The sequence below is a fragment of the Columba livia genome, chromosome 1 (genome assembly GCF_036013475.1).
Source record: "Columba livia isolate bColLiv1 breed racing homer chromosome 1, bColLiv1.pat.W.v2, whole genome shotgun sequence".
Taxonomy (NCBI): Eukaryota; Metazoa; Chordata; class Aves; order Columbiformes; family Columbidae; genus Columba; species Columba livia.
The window spans coordinates 199,616,922-199,642,415 of record NC_088602.1 but is presented as its reverse complement, the minus strand read 5'-3'; the positions used below and the strand labels follow the sequence as shown (position 1 = coordinate 199,642,415).

General features: G+C 41.4%; 1 protein-coding gene across 11 annotated transcripts in view; it reads left to right on the top strand.

Moving 5' to 3' along the window:
• Positions 1-862: 862 nt before the first annotated feature.
• Positions 863-25,494, top strand: part of MAGI2 (membrane associated guanylate kinase, WW and PDZ domain containing 2) — a 742,272-nt gene continuing 717,640 nt past the window's right edge. For 4 of the 11 annotated variants that reach the window (XM_065049167.1, XM_021300623.2, XM_065049166.1 and 1 more), the window contains exon 1: positions 866-1,485. In XM_065049167.1, coding sequence (XP_064905239.1) covers positions 1,185-1,485 — 301 coding nt within the window. In that variant the 5' untranslated portion in view covers positions 866-1,184. Of the gene's footprint in view, positions 1,486-25,494 lie in introns of all 11 variants that reach the window. The other 7 variants (XM_065049172.1, XM_021300626.2, XM_065049173.1 and 4 more) reach the window with 3 other exon arrangements.

The window sequence follows — 25,494 nt, the reverse complement described above, 5'->3', positions numbered from 1 at the left end:
TCATTTGGGGTTGGGGCCAAGGAGCAGATGGCAACCTGAGTGAGGGTGGTGAAACACTTGGCAGGTGATGGAAACAGATTTTATATAGTAAAAACTGCCACCTCTCTCTTCGTTATACCCTCTTCTGTGTTATCACCCACCTGAGCTACCAGCTCCTGTGGCCACAGTAACCGGCATTAAAAATTATGCCTATATACAACTCAATAAACTGAAGTGTGAGACCTCCAAATGGAGGAAAAACACTGTGTGAACACTCGCAACGTCCAAGTAAGTGTTTGCGGTTGGTTTTCCTGGCCACAACTCAAAGCCCGTCTCTTGCTGGGTCCCTCCCTGCCATGAGCAGAACCACTGGAACACAGCATCCCTCTTCTTCTCCACCTCGGGCAGCCTCCCCAGACTCCCGCTCAGCACCGACGCGGGTGCCACGGGCAGCACGCTGGGGACGCGGCCGGACCCCTCGCTGCGGCCCCACGGGGCTCAGCCCGCCCGGCGGAGTCGAGGCCGCCCGGGAGGCGTCCGAGCAGCCACGGACCCCGAGGGGCAACCCTGGACCCGGAGGGGGAGCCGGGGAGCCCCGAGGGGCGCCCGCAGCCCCCGCGCCAACTTGTCCCGGGGGCGCCCCCTCCCGGCCGGGGCGGGGAGCCGGGCTGGGGGTCGCCGCTCTCCCACGCTGCCGGCCGGGTGCTGCTCCCCCATCCCGGGCCGCTCTCCGCCTTCTGCCGGCCGTGCCAGGCAGCCTCTCTCTCGGCCTTCACTACCGGGTCAGGCGAGGCGGGAGCGGAGAGGCAGCGCCCGCCTCGCTCCGGCACCGACACCGACACCCCTCCTCTGCCTCCTCCTCCTGCCGCGTCCGTCCCCTCCCTCCTCCCTCCTCCCTCCCTCCTCGCTGCCAGTTTCTCTACAACTAGTACATCCACGCACAGGCAGGGTCCCGGCCGCCGCGGCTGCCATGGATATCAGCTAAAGCCGGACGGAGAGGGCAGAGAGGCGCTCCCCGACCCAGCTCCCCAGCCCCGCGGGGCCGCCGCGCCCTCCCTCCCGCCGGCCGGCAGCAGCGGCGGCCGCTCCCCGCCCCGAGCCTGCCCCGGAGGAGCCCGGCTGCCCCGGGGAGGGTGGGGAAGAGAGGGAGGGAGGGAAGAAGCACGGAATACAGGGAGGGAGTCGGGCAGAGCATCCCCACGGCAATGTCCAAGGGCTTGAAGAAGAAAAACCACTGGACGAGCCGAGTCCACGAGATCGTGATCGTGAGGAACCCGGAGGGGCAGCTGGGCTTCGAGCTGAAGGGGGGCGCCGAGAACGGGCAGTTCCCCTACCTGGGGGAGGTGAAGCCCGGCAAGGTGGCCTATGAGGGCGGCAGCAAGTTAGTGCCAGAGGAGCTGCTGCTGGAGGTGAACGAGACCCCCGTGGCCGGGCTCACCATCAGGGATGTGCTGGCCGTGATCAAGCACTGCAAGGACCCCATCCGGCTCAAGTGCGTCAAACAAGGTAAGGCGGGCACGGCCCCTAAATTCACCCCCCCACCCCCTCCGGGGGCCAGGGCAGGTCTGGGGGGGAGCAACTTTGTTGCTGCAGTTTGACTTTCCCCCTCCCCGCCGGAGCCGCCCCCTCCCCGCCGGCGGGGGGAGGATGCGAGCGGCGCTGCGCGGTGCCCGCAGCCGGGCGAATTAAATGTGCGTCAGTGACAGCGCTTCGCCATGCCGCGGGAGGGGACGGGGGGGCGGCGGCGGCGCCGGGCACCCCCCCTGCATCCCCATCCGCCGGCACCGGCCGCCCCTCCGGTGGCTGCTGCTGCTGGCGGCGGGGCCAGAGGAGCGGCCGGGGCCGGCTGCGGAGCGGGGCTCGCCCTTGGCTCCCGGGCTTGGGGGCAGGGGCTTGCCGCTGCTGCGCGCCGGGTCCCTGTGGCATCAAGGGCGGCTTTAGCATCTCTTAAGTGTCATTAGCGGAAAAGTCATTCATTTGATCCCCGGTGAAAACGATCGCCTAATCCCAGGGAACGGGGAGCTCTGAAAAAAGTGGGAGGGAGAAGCAAGGAGAAACTTTCGGGAGAGAACGGTCTACTTTTGCCTCTCCTCGGTTGTTGGTATTTATTTTTGAAGTACTTGAATAGATTAATGCATTTCCAGGGAAGTCGATAGAGAAGAGATGCCACAGATGCTGTTTACATGTTTGTTTCTGTCCTCTTTAAACTATGCTGAGCTGGGCTGTCATCAGCTGAACACTTGCAGGCGGTTTCTGGTACCCCAGCCACGTTTCTGAAGCAGAGGAGCTGTGAGTCTGTAGGTACACCTTGGACATGGATGGTGCAGCAGCTGCACACGCGTTGCTGGAGTGCGCATTTCAGCCGGGCACTAAATGCAGCCCTTGAAAACTTAGGGATTTCTGCAGTGGGCAGATCTTTGATGCCGTGCATCAGAGACGTTTGTGCTCTAACTATAGCTGGCAGCCTTTGCTAAGAGGACATACAGGAGAGTTCTTCTGACATTTGGTATAATTTTGTAATTTAACTTCCTCATTGAAACTGCTGGTTTATTGTTTAAATTTGTGATACTTCTGAATGCTTGAAAGATATGCCAGTTATAAGTTTATCCAAACATGGCAGAATCAGTAGAAAGAATTTGACTTTCACTCAGGCCTTCAGAATGTACTTTATGATATATCTACGTAAGGTCAAACCTCTAACCGAAGATACAATCTGGGATTTTTCTATTTGTCCTCTTGGGTAAGTTGAGCAATATGTTGTAGATCCTATCTTGATAGTCAGGCAATGCAGGGAGACAAAATAGTTTGTGTGATAAGTGAAAATTAGAAAGGAGTATAATGGATTCTGTCTTGCAGTATAGTGTTATCTCTGGTCACCTGAACTCCAGGAAACCTGCTTTGTACTTTTTTTATCAATAATTTTAGTGCAAGTGGTCTTACTGTGAAGGAATTCAAAAAGAAGCAGCAGTGGAAGTGTCAAGAAGATGAGGGTACATTGTCTGTGAAGTTACTTAAACTCTTTTTTCTTTGCAGAAATTGTATAGATGCTTTACAGTAATGCCAGTTTAAGGTTATGTTCATTTACTATGTGAAACAGTCTCTGTCCCACCTTGTTTTTGTAATATTTCTCTTAAAGCAATTACCAGTGATTCATTAATGTCTGCACCCTTAATAAAGATATCTGTCATACATGAATTAGGGACATTAGTCAGGCTTTTAGTCTGTGGATTACTGCAAGTTTCTTGAATGAGACATGAAGCATGCATTCTGAATTCTGCCTAGTTTATATATATATATCTCCAAGGAGTTCCACTTCAGTATGTTAACACACTACGCTTTTGATGCGAGTCCTCAAAGCACTGGCCAGATGACTGCGTGTTTGGAAATGACAGTTCTGCAGAGATTCTTGGACTGAGAGAGAGTTCCTGGCTGGAATGATCTTTCATCCTTTACTTTGCCAAAGGGAGAGGCCTTCTGGATCCAACTTCCTATTTTTTTAGAAAAATGTCGATGGTTTGTGTATTTTACCTCCTGACTCCTCCTTCAGTGTCACTCAGTCTAATCTCTGCACCCCTGGATTACAAATCACAGACAGCAGGCGTCTCTTTACAGGAACAAATTACTATTCCTCAACTGTACTTTGCAGCAGAGTGTCGGAAAGAAAAAACTGGGCAATAAAATCTTTATATGTTTTTGTAACTTTTATTCTCCTTTTAATTATAAAACAACTTTAGCATGCTAGAACAAGGTTAATGAGTCCATTATCATTGTTTCTGCATAATTTATCAATGATATCTTTGTAAATTAGAATAGTATGACCTTGAATGCACCATGTGACTGTAGCTGCTTCTTCAGTGCTGCCTAGGAATAAAGTCAGAGAGAAATATGAAGGTAGGGCACAACTATTTATAATGTGGTGCTTAAGAGACTGTGAGTATTTATCTTATTTGAAAGTTTTGAAGATTCACTTGCAGATGAAATCAGGGAATGGCTAATTCAGTTTACAGGAGTTAGCTTGGCTGTTTTGAAGTGTGGAAAATAAAGGTGCTTTCATGCTTTTTCATTAAGTTGTGTCTGATTAAACACCCCTCTCTTCAAAAATAATGAAACACTTATCACATTATGAGGTTAAGTACTTCTTTAAAATAAGTCCAATGGAATATTGCTGTTTTATGTGAGCTGAACATCTTGAGCTAAAAACATCTGGAATATTGTGTCCAGTTCTGGGCCCCTCAGTTCCAGAAGGACAGGGAACTGCTGGAGAGGGTCCAGCGTAGGGCAACGAAGATGATTAAGGGAGTGGAGCACCTCCCTTATGAAGAAAGGCTGAGGGAGCTGGGGCTCTTTAGTTTGGAAAAGAGGAGACTAAGGGGGGACCTCATTAATGTTTATGAATATATAAAGGGTGAGTGCCATGAGGATGGAGCCAGGCTCTTCTCGGTGGCAAACAACGATAGGACAAGGGGTAATGGGATCAAGCTGGAACACAAGAGGTTCCACTTAAATTTGAGAAAAAACTTCTTCTCAGTGAGGGTGACAGAGCACTGGAACAGGCTGCCCAGGGAGGTTGTGGAGTCTCCTTCTCTGGAGACATTCAAAACCCGCCTGGACATGTTCCTGTGCGACCTCACCTAGGTGTTCCTGCTCCAGCAGGGGGATTGGACTAGATGATCTTTTGAGGTCCCTTCCAATCCCAAACATACTGTGATACTGTGATATATTAACTTAGAAATAACAATCATATAATGTAGGAGTTGCTGTATATCATCAGGAGAAGTAAACATCATGAGAAACTAATTAGCACTTCCACGTTATGATCTGACATACCACTCTCCTAAGTATGACTCCAAATAAACAAGATTTTAATGCAGGAAATTATTGCCTGGTTTTGCATGGATAGAAAAAAGTGTAAGAGCTATTATTATTATTATTATTATTATTATTATTATTATTGTTATTGTTATTGTTATTATTAATATTATTATAGCTAATTGTGAGAATTCACAGAGAAGTATTCCTTAGAGACTATTTCCTGTTTGGGTTTTTTTTTGTTGTTTCTTTCTTGCAAGTGGCTTATTGTGCTACTGTTGGCAGAATCACAGAGATTCTCTTAAAACACATGGGGCAAAATGTTGCCCCAGGTGAAGTCAATGGCAAAGCTGTCCATCACATCAGATGAAGAAGACAGGATTTCCTTTGTAAAGTCCAATGCTTTTTTGAATATATACCTTTCAGCAGGATAATTTTGTACAGCAGTCAAATTAGTTTGGCATATTTGCAGATGTTACGCATTCCTACCTTCTGCTGTCTCTGGTGAAGAAAAGAGCCCTACTGTTTCTGAAAAAAATACTTGTGAATTTCAAAGGTGATTGTTTTTATATGCAGAACAGTTCAGACCAAGTACTGTCTTCTTCCCACAGATGCACAGATGCGTAGTTGTAAAAGTAGCAATGTGTTGAGGAAAGGAATCCTAATTTGGATAAGTAATCACACGGGGAAGAGTCATGTGAGGACCAATGTTGTCTCCAGTTGCACGCTCTCTTCATCACTGCTGCCTCAGATCCACAGCATCTTTCTCCAGTAATTCCCATCAGTAGGTGATTCATGTCTGTGATGTGCGCAGACTCCCATACAGCTTTGGTTTTAGTTTGAAGAGCTGTAGGAGCAGCCCACTCAGTTATACTGCATAAACCACAGTCTTTATTCTTTGCATAGAGTTATAAACTTCCACAGATGCACTGAGCAGAATCCCAGTGAACGGTCTGAAACGTGGATTTCAGAACTCGGGAGCATTGTAGCAGATTTTGTCCTGGAGCTGCGGCCTGACACGTCTCTTCCTCAAGGAAAATGGTTTGGACATGCCAAGTAACCAGGTGATCTTACCAACTGAGCAATTAAATTTAGTTTTAGAAGCATTTAGTTGTATGACTGTTGGAAACTAGTAGTTGAACAACTTTCATATTTATATTGACACTTTCTCACGTCTCAGATTTGACTCTAAATCATCAGACTTGCTAAGCTTCAACCCATAATGCTTTAGCTCCTTATGCAAAAAGGCGTTTAGTACACATGATGTAAGTAGGGACTTGAAACCAGTTTTGCTTTCTCAGTCTAATAACTTACTTAGGAGTAACTATACGTTGAAATGTTTTCCTGGCTATAGATGGACTTAAGCATATTTGCAAGTAGCTTCCCAGTCAGAAGATTTGGACCCTCTTTAGGCTGGAGACAAGAGTGCCAGTGTCTGGGCATACTGGAGATCCTCATCCTCCACATTCCAGCCCTGGAACTGGTGACGCTGGTTTCCCAGCAAAGAGTAAAGGGACAGGACAGTATTGTCCCAGCACCCAGTGAATTGTGGCTCAGGGATTTAGTAACTTCGTAGTGTTGTGTGTTGTTTGTTGTTTTTTTTTAATGAGTTCATCTGTTAGTTTTGCAATTAAAATCTGGTTTACAGTTGGCCTTGTTTATATATATATATATATATAAATATATAATTTTATTTTATTTTTAATTTAAAACTCTGTGTCAAGCCTTTCAACAGAGAAGTTGAGGAATGTTTTGGTTTTCCAAAGTTTTTCCCTGCTCATGTAAACACCATGTCAGCTGGTTAAAATGTTACTATTTTGCTGCAGACTTTTTCATACACGTTTGCCTATAGATAGTTATGTTTTTAAGAAATATTTTGGGTATATAAGTTCATCAGTAATTCTCTTCTGTGTTCATTAAAATACTCCGTGCATACAGATTGTCTTTCTGTGTTTTTTCTTCCTGGGTAGCAACATATACTGTCTTCCAAGATGTGAATGTTGGATAAAGTTTTCTTCACTAATATAAAGAACAATATTTTTTACTAGAAAGCTGCGTGATTTTCCTAAATTAAAAAAAAAGAATTACAAGCATCTAGCAGAAACAAAACTCAAAGAACTATGAAAACCTGCATGGTTGCACTTCTGATATATAATGCAAAGACAGTATTTCAAAATAAACTGTTCTTCATACCTACTCCTTTTCCCTAACTTGCGCTCATTAGAATTTTACTAACTCCAGAAATCAAATTCAGAGTTCTCTTTTTACCATTAGTTTATGTCATTCTTATGCTTGCCTGTCTTAATTTAAAGACCATTGAAGCTGACTTCTGACTCACGTAGCTGGTGATTTATTCTTCAGCTCCTCTAAAGAGATTGTGATGTTTCATGTCAGGAACTCTGTGTGTTCACTGGCGGTAGAATTACATTCATCGGTCTTTTTCCTTCTCTGAGAATTACGAATGTGTCATTAAAGGATGGGGCCATGACTTTGCTAATACATCATTTCCTTGAAGAAATGAAATAATTGAGACTGCTTGGCTTATTTGTGTTGAGTCACATATGGTAAAGTTCATCTCACGCTAACACCTGTCCATCTGCTGATACTGTTGACATCAAAGGCAAGTACTGGCATGAGGGGGTAAAATTACATCTGACTTACTTTATGTATCCTGTAGCCTCACCTGCATTAATTCAGCGTTTCATGAAAGATACGGATTCTGAGCTTTTGCTTTCAGTGTTCATGATTTCTTGCTCCTTATAGGTAAGGACCTCCTTTCATAATGTGAAAGAATTGATAAATTGTTCATCTACATTTTTTTTGTATACAAGCAGTGGTGTATATATGGAAAAAGTGCTCCTTCAGAAGGGATTTATGTGAGCAGGTGGTCATAACTGTGATTTAGAAAGAGTGATGGAGAGAAAATTGCTGCAGTGGTTGTAGAAGCAGATGTTTCTTGTTCTTCATCATAGAGGCGTCAACAAATTTAAAAAGGGGAAACTTTTTTTGCTGGAGAGCACCAGGGCAAGAGTTGAAGAGCATAGTACTATTGCTTGATTGTGTTAACATTCTGGAAGCATTTGTTTGAATTCCATACTTATAATATGTGTTTACAAATATATGAGTATATATATACACCTCTGTTTTGTTTTTTGTTTTTTGTTTTTTTTTTTTTTGGAGGGCTATGGGTAGGGCTTTTTATCTGTAGGCTGAGAGTGTGTAAGACTTTGTGTAGTATTGCTACACTACACTATAGTATATATGCAATACTATAATATAGAACTATATTTAAAGGCCACAACACTAATCTAGAATGTTTTTCATAGAAGTTTTGATGCATATATGTAAGGTAGTTACAATGAACAGTATGTGCAGTATGGCACGATTTTCTGCAGTAGGAAATAAAATCATCATAAACTTTGGAATAAGATTGACCAGCTGCCTACCCAAGCAGGTGCAATCTATAGCACGGAGTTTGGAGGTATTGATTTCAGCAGCAAAGTGCTTATCTATCTTCGGTTTTTGTTACTGAATTTCATTGCAATGCTGGCCTTAACTAAATTTTCTAAAATCACAGAGGCGGTGATTGCAACAGTGTTTCTTCAGCACACCTAATTTATTACAAATCAGCTTTCTTTCAACCTCATAGAGATCTACCCAGTGAGAAAGTGTAATAGTCTTGATGGCCACTTGTAAAGCTTTCTCCCTGTAGGCTGAAGCTACCACGGTGGAAAAGTGGAAAAGCAGATGGAAGCAAGACAAAAGGAAGAGAGCGAAGGGCTTTAATGAAAAGGAACTTTACCTAATGTTCCTAAACTGGACAAAAATTCTCACTGGTAATTGATAATCTCTAAAACAATACTTACGGTTTGAATGTTCTTTTAACAGTAGCGTAAGAAGTCTCATTTATTAAAACCTCCTATCCATAATTTGGACTCTTCAGTAGAAGTTTAGTTGACAGAAGGCTGTTGTTTGTTTATATCTGCCATATATTTACCCCTTTTACAATATGTAAATGAACCACAAATGCATTATTTCTGCATTCAGTGAGCACAGGCAGATTGCTGGGATCCAGGCAGCTTAATCAAAAGTTGTGTTGCTGTCAACACAGCACTTGCAGGTGTCTTCTCATTCATATATGTTACGATTAGTAATATATGATTAATGTTGTTTTGGTTTGCTTATCAGCTTCAAATCTTTCTCCTGGATGTCTTTGATTATTTCTACAATTCACAAACTAAAGATGAAGAAAAGACAAGGAACAAAATGGAGAAAGTTAAATGTGGGAGAGAAGGTCCCAGGAAAAAAAAAATTCAGAGATTCTTAAACTAAAATATTACTGGTTTTAGAAATCGCATATTCTGTCATATTCAAGAGAGACTGTACAGCCCTGAGGAGGTTCTTTAGCACAGGGAAAATCAACACAGGGAACACGCATTTCCCAGGTCTGTCTTAGTTCCTCAAAACATGTTGAAATATCATGCTGAGCAAAAGCTGGCTCTCTAAAATACCCACAATTGATTCATTCCAATGAAAAAATTGTCTTTATTATTCTTTAGCTGAAATTATGAGTTGCTATTAATGCATCTATTAATATGTTTCTGTCCCAAGTTCCTACCAAAGCAGGGTGAAACAATGGTGCTTCCTGAGAAAGGGGGGGGAAACACTTATTTGTGTTGGATGACACATATTTGTGTAGCGTGACTTTCATATGTTTGTGACAGTCCTACAAAACAGAGATTTACCAAGTGGTGTTGAGTTACCACCACGCCAGAAGTGCATGTGGGTCCTGCTGCTGGGGTGGCACCTTGACCTCCCTGTTTCACTTTGTGCATTCTCCTTCTCTGGAACTGAAATGGTTGAGGTGCCATTGACCTTCAGAAGTAGTGCTGGCCCACAAGCACCGAGTAACTTCTGTGCCTTTATTTTTTCAGACCTCTGACCTTAGGAAGCAAGGGTTACAGTTCAGGTGTTCAAGACCATGTGAAAATGGAAGAAAAACCCAAACATGCCTGTGTTTTATCGTCTGCAGATGAAGCAGAGGGGCTATGTCCACTAGCAGAAAAAATCCATAGGTGAAAGAACAGCTGCTTACGTTTCTATGTTAGTTTGTTGACTCTCTTGAATCATTCTTCATTCAGATCAGTGTCCTTCAAGGAGCTCCCCCATATACCTTTTATTTCCTGGAGTTCACCGTGACCCTTTCAAGCACTGTGCCTTTCAGGTCTGGCATTAGCACCAACTAGTTAATTCTGAGCAGTAAGATATTTCTGCCCTCCATGCTTGAATTTACTTCAGAAAGCATGCAGAAACTTGTTTTGACCCAGAATTTTGGCATTCCACGATTCCAGATCATTCCTGTTCTGAGTGGAGCAAGCCTGGTATAACAATCTCCCATTGTCCCTGGTCTGGAAGATACGTGACACAGCCTTGACAACATATGGTAGTCTCTATAGCCATTGGTGCAGTCATTTTATTGAATTATCCAGAATTATTAAATTGTTCGCAGAGTCCCCAGATTATCACACTGGGGGCCAGGGTTTTCCTTTGGGAATCTGTTAGGTTGGACACTGAGAACAAAATTAAAGAAATACTGTGTCCTCAGTATGCAGAAAAAAAAACAACCAAACATTTTATAATAATGAGTGGTGCTGATGGATTTCCAATGAATAGCAGAACAACTGGTAAATAATAGTAGGAATATAATGAGCAAAATTTTCTACACTGTATACTAGGAAGTAAATTGTGTAGCTGTGTTAATGTAACATTAGTATTCCAGAGTGGAAATCCTTCCTGGAAACTGGTACAAGTCGTCTTTTATTACTTACCTATTTAATCTTGCTGTCTTCATGTCTCACATTGTCCTTGCATTTGTCAAAATGAAATATGGAATATGATTTGTTAAATTGCACATTTTATGTGGGGTTTTTTTTAACAAAAAACGTCTAGCTTTGTTTCCTTCATGGCAATCATCAATTAATCTGCATATTTCTGATAAAATATATTAATTTCATAAAGTCACACCTAACTCCTGCTGCAGAAGCTGAAAGGAAACAAAATTAGGGCCTCAGTCTCATTCCAGGACATCTGTTTAACATGTAAGTTGTTACAACACACTCTTTTTGTTTGCTTGATTTTTAAACTCAGTTTGAAAACTGAGGAACAGTCCCATTTGTGCCCTGTATGAGTTACCCTGAATAGCTGCATTCCCATAGCTGGTTCTTTAACTAGTATGAAATGAAATGGCCGTGTTAGTTTCTATTATTTCCTTACTAAGTCCTTTTTTGTGCTAAAACTGCATTAATAAATGTCACATAAGCCTCTCTTATGCTTCCAAAATGGTACGTTAGTATATAACAAGAATTAATCCCATTATATTTTAATTCTCTGTCCTTGTATTTTTATAGGAACAGCATTTTATACTTCAATGCGTTGCAGAGTCCTGTTGCAGACCGGGTGCTCCCATCGTGGCAGCCCAATTCTCATGGAGTGGGAAAGGCAGCAACTGCCAAACTCTTATAGCAGATTGGGGCAGGAGGTGAACACCTTTTCCATTTAAACTCTTGTGTGCTTTGCTTAGGTAAAGTGTAATTACCCCCCCAGATTTCCCACACACCCACTACACTATTCTTTTGCAAAACTCTCCTCAAAGCTCAGTTGGGCTGAGATGCCAACTCTGCACTTGACAACATGAGGTGATGTGCTGTGACTCCTGTTCATTATATTGACAGTGATTGTTTTTGCTGGTATTTCTGATTTCTCTTTCCGTGTGGGTTTGTTATATCTGCCTGTTGTCTCATGCATAAAGTCTGAAACCTTTTGGTGAGAGGAACTGCCTTTTTGTTATAGCAACTAGCATGACATTTTCAAGTTGTGAGTCTGTAGTTTCTATGGCAATGTAAGTAAGTATTCACATTAAATTCAGAGTTAGCCATAATGACTTTCTTGGTAATAGTTATTGAAAATACCCTGTATCATTTTAACACAGGATCTGTAGCTCAAATTGACAATATTTCAGTCTTGATGATAGAAGCTGTGAAGTGGATAAAAGTTGAGCAATAGGATTTGCGAGAAAATACCCGGTTGTGACTAATGTGGAGCATCTATTATTGGTAGCACTGGTCTGTTGTCTCGTGGTCTTTCCATTACAGCTACTGTTAGTGAAGTCTGTTTACAGAACCTTAGCTATTCTAAATACAAATAGTATATTTCCTGAACAATTTAGTTTTTTTTTTTCCTTTATCTACTCCATTTACTTGAAGGAGAACATTTTCCCCTGTAAACTTGTAGAAGAATTACCGGAATTTCTGATAAGCCAGTAAAAAGCTTTTTCAAGACTCACTCTCTTTGGTCATTTTCCAGTAAAAATAGCATAAAGGATTTCAGGAAAAGAATGTGTCACAGCACTGGAGGTTTTGTTGAGAAAATAAAGGAAAATCAAGATGTTGCATTTTCTTAATTAAAATTAAAAGTCAATGATTAAAATAGTAATTAAAAAGCCTTCTGGATTTATGTTTATATTGTGTTTTTATGTCATGCCTGTGTACTGTAATACACTTCTGAACAGATAAACCCATAAAATTTAAAAATGTCTCCTTTAAATACGTGTGAAATATTGTAGGTGTTTGTGTACATTTAATTTGATTTGAAGAAGTATTCACAGAATCACAGAATGTCAGGGATTGGAAGGGACCTCGAAAGATCATCCAGTCCAATCCCCCTGCTGGAGCAGGAACACCCAGATGAGGTTACACAGGAATGTGTCCAGGCGGGTTTTGAATGTCTCCAGAGTAGGAGACTCCACAACCTCCCTGGGCAGCCTGTTCCAGTGTCTGTCACCCTCACTGAGAAGAAGTTTCTTCTCAAATTTAAGTGGAACCTTTTGTGTTCCAGTTTGTACCCACTGCCCCTTGTCCTATCATTGGTTGTCACCGAGAAGAGCCTGGCTCCATCCTCGTGATACTCACCCTTTACATATTTGTAAATATTAATAAGGTCACCCCTCAGTCTCCTCTTCTCCAAGCTAAAGAGACCCAGCTACCTCAGCCTTTCCTCATAAGGGAGGTGCTCCACTCCCTTAATCATCTTTGTTGCCCTGCACTGGACACTCTCCAGCAGTTCCCTGTCCTTCTGGAACTGAGGGGTATTACAGCTGCTTTGCCTTGATAAGGATTCACATTCATGTATGTGTTTTAAGGCTAATAAATTTAATTTTTCTAACTGTAAAAGTTGGAGAAACTGAAGCTTTTTTTTTGCTTACCTGAGAAATCACTTCCTGCATGTGAAGAGGGCAGTATTGGTTTCTCTTAGTGAATGTAGGAGATCCAATAGCATTCTTTAGGGTCATTATCAGGTAGTTTTCTACTAGGTAGTAAGCATCGTTTTCACCTCTTGCTGTAGGAACTGGTTGCAGTGAGCTACAGATTTCATCCCTCTCTATCTGCATGTTGTTGGCCAGACAGCGAGGAGGATGCTGCTGGGAAAGAGATTTGCAGCTGAGACATTACAACAGAAGTCTTCACATGTATCCCTCTAAACACTAATATTACTCTTGTTATCAAACTATATGAATAGCTTCCAGATTCTAAAGATCCTTTACATGAAGAGTTCATTCAGGCTCCTCACTCAACCTCCATTGGAGGGAAGCTTAGACGGCAATAAAACTTCCTTGCAGCTTTGGTTTCCTGATCTAGGCTATAAGATGTTATTAAAATCTCCTAGGAAACTGTTGAGTTTCACAGTGGTAGTGATTATATTTTCATCATGTGTTATGTGTTTTTATGTTTGTTTGTTCATTTGTTTGTTTTTAATGTTTCCAGCCTGTCTAGCTTTTTAGAGAGAAAACATTTACCAATAGAACTGGCACTGTATCTCTCCACTGTAATTGCTTAGGTTTTTATTTTTATTCTTTAAAAAATGATTCCTTAGAACATTAATGTTATTATTAGTGTATCAAGACAAGTGAAATCAGATCTCATGGAGACAGGTATAATACTGCAAGCTGTCAGTGAGAAACAGTCGCTGCCCCAGAAGGTTTATAAAGGCTAATTAGACACAGCGGATAGGTAGGAAGAGACAGAACTGCATGGTGGTGAAATGACTTGCCAAAAATCTCAGATCAATCAATAACAGAGTGAAGAACCCTGAAATGCAATTTTAAAGTCTATGCAAGCAGTACTGTGTCCAAGTAAAGGCACACAAACTGAAAAACCTCGCTCTGCTGTTCAGTGAGGATTTCTATTGATTGCTTGAGTAAAATATTTTTGTAGGCATTTTTTTATATTCCATGACAAATCACGTGTAAAGCAGAAACACTGTCAATAACAAACAATCACAAGCGTGGAAAGATCTGCACAGAGGAGAGTGATGGAGTGTTGTCTCCTGAAATAAAATGCCTTTCAGAAATATACTGGAGGTGGCAAAGTGTATGAAAATGAAATGATACACATTTATACATTTCAATGAGATATTTATGTTTGCTCCCAGTGCTTAATGGACACGTAGGTACACCAACCACACTGTATATTTATGAACATTTTTCTGGCCTGTTAAAGCTGCTGCCTGATGAGTGGCTCATTATAAGTAATTTGTGTGGGGATTCTGGGGATTTTTTAAAAAATTTAATTTAATTTAATTTTTGTTTTAAGAAAACTCCTCATTTATTTTGCAAATATGAGAAGTCCTAAAAATGTTACCACAGGCGAAGTTTGACTTGCAAAGTGACACGTACAAAATACCAATTAAAAACCCAGTGGGAGCCTCTCACGTTTCACAGTGCCGGGGCACTTCAGATTGGCTTTGGTGGATGGTGGCAACTTCCAGAGCCCTGATATTGCCACCTTTTGACACTGATCGGGTGGGGTTATTGTCGGAATTGTAGATTTAGCCAACTTGCAAAAAGTTAGGGAGAATCCTAGATTTAGCCCAACGTGTAAAAAGTTAGGTATAGGTTTTAGAGTTGTCATCCTTCCAAATGACTGAGGAGTTGCAGATGAGTGGGATTATGTTGGCATTCTGAGGACATGCAGCAGTGCTAGGCAGGGCTCCATTAAAGCCATTTTAGTTGCAGTTACACCGAAGGTTATACTTCGTGGCTCTGTACTTTTGTCTCTCTGTGGAGAGCTGTTGGTCCCTCTTTGTGGGTTTCTCATTTCTCACTGGAAGCTCTTCACTCCCGCTCCCTTGGAGGTGCTGGGATGAAGGAAAGGGAGGGGTGGCTCCCCAGCACTTATCTGGTGTGAGGAACATCTGCTTGAGCTGCTGGAGTATGTTTCACTGTGAGGATCTTCTAGATGGTCTCTGTGTCGTCCTCTTTCAGTGCCTGGGGCCTGTGCAGAGTTTAAGAGACAATCAGTGAGAGATCAGAGTAGGATTTTGCCTTGTAACAAGCAGTGAGACTTAGGTCTTGCTGAATCCACCTTCATTTTTCTGTAAAAAGGAGTTGCGTAACATTAACAGCGACATTCAGCTGAGGTTCTGCAATCCTTATTTTTAATCCCTTTTTATATACTACAATACCTCTAGGTGCTCTAAATAAACTGGCACAAGCCAGTGCAGCACATTAAGGACACCTGAACTGATGAAAAAGATCATATCTCCTTTTGACAACCGTGTACTACTGTTCGCACCCTTTATTATGTAGTTAGTTCAATAGGACTTTGATCATGAAGTTGATAATGAGTGCACTGTTGCCCTGCATTTGCATTCTTAATTTGTCAAGACTTTGTAGAGGTGCAGTCATTTGTAGGACTAAGGACAGTGGAAATGGTGAAAAGCAGATGTCTCCAGCCTGAAAAAGTACAGCCAGTTCGCAGTGCATGGCAGTACTGCACAAGAATTTGGTACAGCAAATAGATGTTCTCTGCAGCCAGTATACTCACGCAGTAGGTGAGATGAGTGGGACTTTTGGCTCAGGCACCAGAGTGAACAATCCATGCTACTGTAGAGAAAAAGTCCAAACTGTACTTGGTGGAAAAGCACTGGGATCATTCCACTCCTGGGACCATCATTAGCTCTTTGCTGTCCTGAATTCAGCCAGCATTTGGGCTGTTAATGCATGCTGGATGTCCTTGTAGCAGGGGATGAAAATAGCTGTGTTTGAAGGGTGCTGGGGTCATCCTGCCCTGGAGAGTACTGAGTTTTTTCTTGTGCATGTGTGTGTCTTCCACTGTCATCAGAAGGATGGGATAGCCAAAGCTGCACAGAGTGCTGGGGCCAACCACATCCCAAAACAGATGAGTGAACAGGGGATAGCTAGCTAGGTGGTGGTGAACCTGAGCTTTCCCTCTGGGAATGTTGGATGGGGCATCATAAAGCTGTCTCCAAACACAGGCTTGCAAGCAGGTAACCTGAATGGGCTCCTAAACCGACTCATAGACCGTCCTGTGGAGCAGGTCTGTACAGAAACCTTCCGTGACCCTTGGTGCAGGACTGCTCTTGGGTAAGAAGTCCTCAACTACTCTTTGAAAGATTCCTTCTTCCGTTTTGTTTTTTAAAATCACAAAATGAAACCAGATGCCAACCCTTCAAAAAAAATTTTTGAAGCAGAATCTGTGTTTCCTGACCAGTGTTTCTCAGCATAGTTTTACCTGTCCAACTTGAGAGCAGGTGCTCACCGCCTAACTGCTGGGCACGGATCATGCACAGCAAGAAGAGTGCCAGCTGCTCAGTCACCAACTACTTGCAGCTTTCAAGTTCTTGTTCAGAAGCCTTCCTACCAAAAGACAACCACATCTCATCATGTTTATCTTCTAAGATCTGATGGATCGCAGAACCAGTGTGGCATTGCTCCAAGTCAAAAGTTTATGCACGTTTATTCCTGTTTTGCCTGAAAACAGTGTTGTGTGTCACTGCCGAGAGGCAATTTCTGACCAAATCCAGGAACAGCCTCTGTGTCTCTGTAGTCTTATTTTTTTTTCTCGCCTTGGGCTGGCAGCTACAGATATGGCTGTCTTCTGGACAGCTGCAGTTAGGGAGGGTGGACCTGCAGTGCGTGATTTACACAGGAATTTTTCAGAGGGAAGCAGAACAGATAGGGAAAAAACCCCCCAACAAGACAATTCACCCAAGTCTCCAGGTTAAAGAAACCTTTTTATATTTTAAATTGTTTTCTTAATATTTTCCTGTTATGAGGAGCATATCTGTTGAATTTGCAGTAATTATTTTCTAAATCAAATGGTTAAATTTTATTATAAATGATAGATGACTTTACAAAGACCACATTCTTTTTCTGACCCCTTTCTTCGCCATTTGCTGCTCTAACCCCCACACTGCAAGGGCTATCTGACTGCCATGAATACTTGAAATTTTTTGTAAAACATCTCTTCAAAAGTAGAAGGGACCTGTAGCAGAGAGGCTCCATCTTTGTGTTCTATAGGGTGTTATACACATTTGGGGCTTTGTATAAGAAAAAAAAACCCACTGCATTTGGAAAACAGAATAATCAATTTGATTGACAATATTATAGGTAGTATAAGTTCAGAATTTGGCTTTGAGGGGCTAGAAACTGCAGTGTTCTCAGAGCATGAATTGCAGGTGTTCTGTAGCTTTCAGGGTGAGACAGACATTTCCTATAACATCTGAGCCCATGGAGCTGCCTGTGCTGAGATCCCCACCCCGTGCTGAGGTCCCCACAGCTGGACGCGGCTGCCGTCCCCAGCAACGCTTCAGGAGCTGCTGCTTCTGCCTGCTCCAGCCCAGGGATAGTCATGACTACTTCCACCTGGGGTTTTTTATTCATCGGCTTGGAGATCTTCTTCAGCTCATTTTCCTCTGAAAAACACTCGACTGTTGACAGTCAGCTGGGTGTCATGTTTGCTTGCAAAACACCTGCAACAACACATAATTTCTGCTTCGCTTATGTCAAACAAGACAGCCAAGAATTACATGCCCGTGCTGATTTATGCTACACTGGTTGGAATTACATTGGAAATGCATGAATTTCATGTGTCTTGCTGAGCTGTGCTTTATTTTTGTGTGCCAATATCAACTACTCGGGGCAGTTTCATATCAGTATTATCGAGTTCACAGCACTGTGTGGGATATTTTGTGTTTCTCTTCTAGGAGAATTGCCAGTTGGCTGTTTGTAGATCTTGCATTTCTGTGCGTTAGAGCTGTGTTTTAAAGGTTTATAATTGAGTTTTGCTTACTAAAGCTGTCCGCAAGCAATGCCTGTAATTTGTTTATGTCTTAGAACTGTTTATGAAAAAAGGAAATTTTAGATTGTCTTGTTTTTCAGAAAGGTTTGCAAAGTATTTCTGCAATTGCTTATTGAAAATATAAAGAATAATCTGGCCAGCAAAGAAAAGTGAGGAAAGAGGAAAAGAAGAGGTAGGAGTGGAAGACAGTGCTGAGCAATTCCATTCAGTTGCTTAACAGGCTACAAAGATTTGTCACTCTACAGTGCTGATGCCAGTGCTTGAGAATTTCCACTGCTATGACATCTTTTCAGAATACAGATCCTAGCACAGGATGCTTCAGTTGTTTTTTGAGAAGTCCAGCAGCTAATTAACAGCTGGGATGTTTCACTGGGAGTGGGAGATGTTCTGACTCCTGAGCCCTGATGCGTGGGAAGGGCTGTGCCACAGGTGGGAGATGGCAGAGGCCCGGAGCTGATGTCCTCACCCTGACCATGGAGGGGAAGGTTCAAGCCTTTCGTCCTGCAGGAGAAAGGAAGGAGGTTGTTCTCCCCAGGGAGGTGATTCCAGACCATTTTGCTCCTGAAAACCATGGAAGACAGAGGGCAGTTGTGCTTTTAGCCCTGGGACAGCTGCCACCCCTCCATTCTTCCTGCCCATCTCAAGAGGAACTTTGCTCCTCTCCCGTTTCCTCCAACATCCCTTCCAGCCAGACTGGCACCTCAAGAGGGACAATCTGCCAAGGGCTTCACACTGAGTATTGCAGAGAAGTGCTGCCCTGTCCTGTCTCTGTCGCATGTCCCCACCACCACAGGAGCCCAGTGCTGAGGCTCTGGCTCCGTGTGGAGTCACCGCTGTGCTGGCCCGAAGGGTCACCCACCAATGATCTCTTGGCTGTCCTACATCCCTGTGCTTGGCTGCATGTCCCATGGGTTTGGGAGCAGGACAGAGGCCAGTGCTCTTGGCTGGCTCCTCCGCAGTGCCTCATGAGCCAGAATCGACATGCAGATATGTGTTGAAAAGCCTCATCTTAACAGCTTGTTAAAGCTGTTTGTTGTCCATCATACAATGCAGTTCAGCTGGGCACAGGAAATAAATCCACTTTATCTAAAAAAGTTTTATGTGCCTCCCCATTTTTGTGCAGATGGAGAAACTGTATGTTTAATGCAGAACTGGCTAAGTAGCATTAAGAATTTGTTTTAAACCAATATAACCAAGGATTTCCAAATTAGAAAAAAAAATCTGTCTTTTCATCCAAGTTTTGTAAAGCATGTTATGTATGTAAAATATCCTTTTTTGGTATTTTCTTTTTTTCTGATTTAGGGAATGCTTTTTAAATTTTATTAGTGGAAGAAGCTCAGTTTTCCTGTACTATGTCAAAAGAGATCCAGAGCAACTCTGTGTGTTGGGTCCTTACTGGTGTCTTGGGTATGTTTGGCATCGATCAAATAAACACTCTCCTGTATCACAGTCTTTGGTCCTGTGATTTGCAAAGGGTTTCAAAGATGTGCTTGTGCCTGGGGGTCAGCGTGGGCTGGGCAGGGGGGGCTGTGGTGGAGGAATGGGATAGATGGAGAAAGGGCTGGAGATGGGCTGCATGGCCACTCCTAACTGTGTTAAGACCTACCAGTCACTTTTTGAAAGCTCACTTTTATGGTTATTTATATGCAGCTATGTATGTATGCAGTATAGGGACATACCATAGCCATGGCAAAAGAACTGCGGTGTTTGATATTTTTCATTTGATGCCACGTTGAGATCACAGAATGTCAGGGATTAGAAGGGACCTCGAAAGCTCATCCAGTCCAATCCCCCTGCTGGAGCAAGAACAGCCAGATGAGGTTACACAGGAATGTGTTCAGGTGGGTTTGAATGTCTTCAGAGTAGGAGACTCCACAACCTCCCTGGGCAGCCTGTTCCAGTGTCTGTTACCCTCACTGTGAAGAAGTTTCTTCTCAAATTTAAGTGGAACCTCTTGTGTTCCAGTTTGAACACATTACCCCTTGTCCTACTGTTGGTTGTCACCAAGAAGAGCCTGGCTCTATCCTTGTAACACTCATCCTTTATATATTTATAAACATTAATGAGATATGATAGTGTCAGTATTTGGTTTGTTACCTTTTTTAAAGTGGCAAATCTACAGGTAGTTTCAGTATTTTTGGTGATGTAGATTTAAAGGTATTTTAGTAAATTAGGCAATGGGCAGGTAGTCAGGAGATCAGGGCTCTGTCTGGTTCTCTAGAAACCTTAAATAAGTTTCTTAGTGTCTCTTCCTTAGTTCCCCAGTGACAATACAATCCCCAATGATAACAAAATCATATAGAGTATTAAACTAATAGTAGGTCTGTTTCTCAGAAGGATGTTCTAAGAGTAACTTCATTAATAGTTGTGGTGCATTTGTCTGCTATAGTAATAACAGTTGCATACTAATATGATGTGGAGACATGTAATTGCTAATTATTCAGTATTGACCTGATCCTTGAAAACTAAACTCAGAAAACTGAATCTTATCTTGTAAATAAGAGATAATTTATATGTGTATTTTGTGTTTTTTTTAGTTCAAGGATGTATTTGTTTTGTTCGGTGGTTCAAGATGTTTTCCATATCAGTTTTGAGACAATCATAGGTTGAAGTCAGTGATCTTTTTCACTATGTCTTTCTGAGAAGTGTCTTTCCTGCTACTATAATTTTTCCAGAGGGATAGTTTGTCTTTGCTAGCTGGGAGGGGTAAGGAGGATGCTCACTAGAGTGCATTATCCTTCTCCTTTCACCAGGGTAGAATGTGTGCTGAAGGTTTTATTTAAGCATATCTTTAATACTTACGGCCAAGTGTTTGGACTCTGGGGTAGTTCCAGACAATTTAATTCTGTACTTTCCAGCAGAACTGTACTAGTAGAAGTTAATGTTGTTTGTGATTGTTATCTTTCCACTAGATTTTTCTCCTGAGGGTTTGTGAACACTGTGGAAGATATCTGGCCAAAAATACATCCCTGTGTTGTTTTTCTTCTGCATTTTTCTCATTCTGCGATTTGTCTATTTTATTTCTTTATATAAAGAATCTACCTTCTGAATTTTATTTCTTTTCCTTTCTGAGCTGTTGCACTTCATTGTCATCCAAATTCATACTTTTGGGCATTCTCCTGTTTGTTGAAGAGGCAACACTGAAAGGGAAGAGTTATAAAAATCCTGGTCTCAGAGTCAATACTGAAGGTAACTAGATTTGATTCATAATCTGTGTCTGCTGGATTTTAATTGCCCAGATCCTACAGGCTGATTGCAATATTTCAGTAAAGTTAAGAGAACTAGATGTATACAGGATAAGACAAAAAAAAATACAAGGTCCCACTTCACAACCAAGTTTTAAACTTGGTTCCAAATGAAGTGGTTTTGAAAGGAAAAAAAGTTCAAGTTACTTCTTTGATCTTTCTGTTTTATATTAAAGATATTGACTTTCAGCATTTTTTGTGAAGATATTGATTCTTTTATGCACTTTCAAACTGTTTGAGATTTGTTATGTAGCTTGTTAAGAATATTGAATTCCAGGACCGGGGTTGTTTGTTGTTCTCAGATGTCAGGTAAGATAGGGTGCCTTCTTCTTTCGTTTTGCCTCAAAGTGATTTTTCAAAACTATGGGTAGTTTATTTACACAGTCATGAAAGAACAATTATTTAAAAGGAAAATAATTCACCTGCCTGAAAAAATATAAGATTTTAAAAGGCTGAAATTGATTATTTATATTTGAAGATTTTTACCCACAGTTAGGGAACAAAATCTGCTGTCAGTTAAAACATTGGAAATCCTGATTAAATCTGCTGAGGAATTGTTCTGGATTCCTGGACAAAACTGAAAACATAATATGCTCCACTTTTTTGTTTTTATTTTAGTGTACCAGAGACTGTCATTACTCTGTTTACAGGGGTTTACTGAAGATAGGTATTTTCTATTTTGTTTTTCATTTATCCCTTCAAAGTTACGTTGAATTCTCTATATTGAGTAGAAGGGACGAAAATATTTGGCTTGGATGCATAGCAAACTGTTATCCAACAGAACATTAACTTTCAGGCACTCCATATTTCTGTTCTATATTTCTGTTTTATTATTTATCATAACGTCCAGTATGAGGAGTTGCGGGGGAAGGATTTGTTGTTCAGTCTTATGGAGCATGAGAGTTGAACTCTAGCTTGAAGTGATCTTTGGTTCCATCTTTCTACACAACTGTAAATATCTTAATCCATCTAATAATCATGTCATTCACATATAGATCAAGAACCAGTATTGTAAGTTTTCATCATCTGCTGCTCGCAAAGCAATTGAGAGGGAGGAGCCAGTGAAGTCCAGTTGCGCTTCCTCAGCTCAAGCTCTTAGCCAATACATAGAAAAGCATTTTTTATTTTGTTAAACACTGCATGGTAAATTACTGTGGCAAACCTGTATTCAGAAGGGATCAGTACTGCACTACAGCTGGTGTAAGAACCAGATAGAAAAGCTCAAATTCAGGTGGCTGCATCACAGTGGCTGAAAAAACAGTTTGTAGGGGAAGCATTTGCTTAAGGTTGATATTGTGATCACACTGTCTGGGAAAAAAGCAGTAACACATATTTTTTCTTTGCATTCTGAGCAAAATTGAAGCTCTTGTCAGATTTGCTTTTTAAAAATTCCCCATCAGGTGTGATGCAGGTAAACAAGTAGATTTTGCCAAGCAGCTGTATAAGCCTTGAGAACATTTTTATGATTTCTCATAGATATGTTTTAATACAAACCCTTAAGTTTAGAAGTAATAAGAAGTTCTACTAGAGATTAATCCATAGGGTAGTTAAAATTAGTATCAAGTTTACCTAGAATGAAAGACGAATATTTTTTCTATATATAATAAATGCAAGAGCAACCTATGCAATAATTAAGACTTATATCTAACCAAATTAATCAAAAGTGTTTTGAAGCTGAAAATACTTTTTGACAATCCTACCTGAGACTCACCAGAGAAACTGGGAGCATTTAGATTTTTTTTCTTATTGTTTTAATCTATTTATTTTTTATTAAATGGTGAGCAATTCTACTCTGTACTGATGTTAGAATTACAGATATTTGACATTTTTTGATAGTAAGCCTTAGTATCAAAGGCCTAAATCCATTTGTTAGAGTGGAGTGCTGAAACTGAGGTGAAATTGAGATGATTTTCACAGCTTCTCTGAATCATCATTAATGTCATTTGGAAATGCGGATGTTTAACTGCAATAAATAAACATCTAGATTTTTAATCCATGAGGATGAAATAGGGAAGTATTGCCTTTCAGAGTCCAAATTATTACTCAGGTTTATAATTTCATGGTGGAATTTAGCAAGAAATTCAAACTTCATCTGCAGAATTTTTGCCCAGAAGAATTCTCTTTGACTATGTTAAAATTACTTGAGTTTAAAAAGTCTAAATCAATTTTAAAGGGCACTTTTTAGAAATTAGTTTCAATAATGAGAACACAGAAGTGAAGAGTGAATATGTGCGTTGGTTTTGATGTCTTTTTACTGCATGGTAAAAGAATAAACTTGTCTTCTTTTCTCTGACCACTGAAGATAAAATTTACCTCATTTGCGTGTTATATTGATTCACATGTTGTGAAAACATTTTGTACAGAAGAAAAGCAGATTTGGTCTCTTATTTGTGATGTGCTCAGAATCATGTGATTTAATCACTTTGGGTAGTAACTGGAACAGATAATCCCCTTGGAGCTTAAGGAAGTGCTCCAAAATCAGGGTATGATCTTGTGATCCTTGATTACTTGGCCAAGGACCATCAGCCCTATTTCTAAAGATTGGTGCTGAAAGGTGTAAAAGCAGCCAGTGAGATTTTCAGGTGCTTTAGGCACTTAGGAAACCTTTACTTAACAGCTGCATCTTTTTACACTCCCAGATTTTTTTCTGCATATTCCCCACTGTGTGCTAATATGGGATTATGAACAGGAAGCCTGTATTTTGTTCTAACCTAAATATGTTCATGATTAAATGTAAGAATGTGAATCAACCCGTTCTAATTCCTAAATGGATTAAAGTGGAGTCGATGTCCTCTTTTAAAAACAGAGGGGATCTTTTCTTCAGTGATTTGACCAAGGGTCTTCTCCTTTCTTCACCTTGTTCACTGAGGGTGTGTGATGCAGGAGAGAGGAAAAAGTTGTTACCCAGCTGGCTCCAGGCTTTTGGATGGTTTGGTTGGAACAGCACTACCCCTTAAAGATCACTGAAGAGGCTTTGGTTCTTTGGTTGGTTTGTTTGTTTATTTTGTTTCCTTATCTGTGAATCTCTTACTAAAGGAAGAATGCCTGTCTGTAGCTGGTGTGATGTTCAGGATTTCACCAACCCTGGGAATGTGGTGGTGCTCGCAGCCCCTTCCTCTCTCCAGACTCTGAACAAGATCATGTGTGCACAGGGGGTGGGTTTGGACCATCTGATTTTTCTGCTTCGGCACATGTTGGTCAGACCCTGAATCCACCTCAGTTCTTCAGCTAGCTACATGTTTTTCTGTCCTGTTCTTCCCTGTCGTATATGCCACCACCTTAGGAGGGGACACCTCTTTAATGCTGTGTATAAGACTTTTACTTACGTTCTAAAACTTTGGCTACATTTGCTGAAATAGAGAAATGGGTGGAAGCACCTTCTTAAACTTGGGAACAGGTTGTGGGAAATAGTTGAGATCAAAAGTACAAGCTGCTGAAGAGAGGGGACTTTGATTGATGTTGAGCCTCTGTGAGGAATTAAAGTTTATGGCGGCAGATGACAGATGGGTTTTTTTGTCTTTTTTTTTTTTTTTCCTAGCAACTGCAGGTGAACTGCATTTTAATTTTGTTTTATTATCATCTGCAGTAGGAGTATCTGGAACTGTTTGGAGATAGCTCCTAAGCTAATTATTGCAGAATCCAAATACCTGAACGCAAATAAAAAAGCTATATAGGATTTTTCTTTGCTCTGGCTGTTTAACAGCTTATGTTTGAAGAATGATTTCAGCATCTCGGGTCTAGAATGGAATACCAATACCCAGTTCAAACTGAAGAATGATGCTTTTGCTTTCTTTTAGTGAATAGCAGCATCCTGAAAAATCAAAGCATCTGTGCTATCTTCCCCATAGGAGCATGTGCAACCACTGTGCACTAGTTTGCATGTTAAAATACATACTGCCCAGACTGGGTGAACAATTTTTTAAGTTGCCTTCATACATATTTATATGAGTGAATGTGAATTATTAGAGTGTCTCACTTGTCTTTACACTTCATAGTTGAAATTTATGCCTATATCATCAGGTATCCATTACACTCTGACATTCCACTGCTCAGCCACTTTCCCAGAGGATAATTTATTTATTCTTTTTATCTACTTGTTTATCAAACTAGTATAGAAAGGAGTTTTACATAAGGGAAAATGAGGTTTTGGCTGCAAGAAGGAAATATGGAGCATAAGAAAATAGCTAGAAACCCTGCAGGCTAAGAGGATGCTGTGTTTCATGGTGTTGTTATTCCTTCAGTGGTACATCAATACTATATGATGTCGGAAGCAACCCCTGCAGTTTCCCAGCCACAGTGTCTTG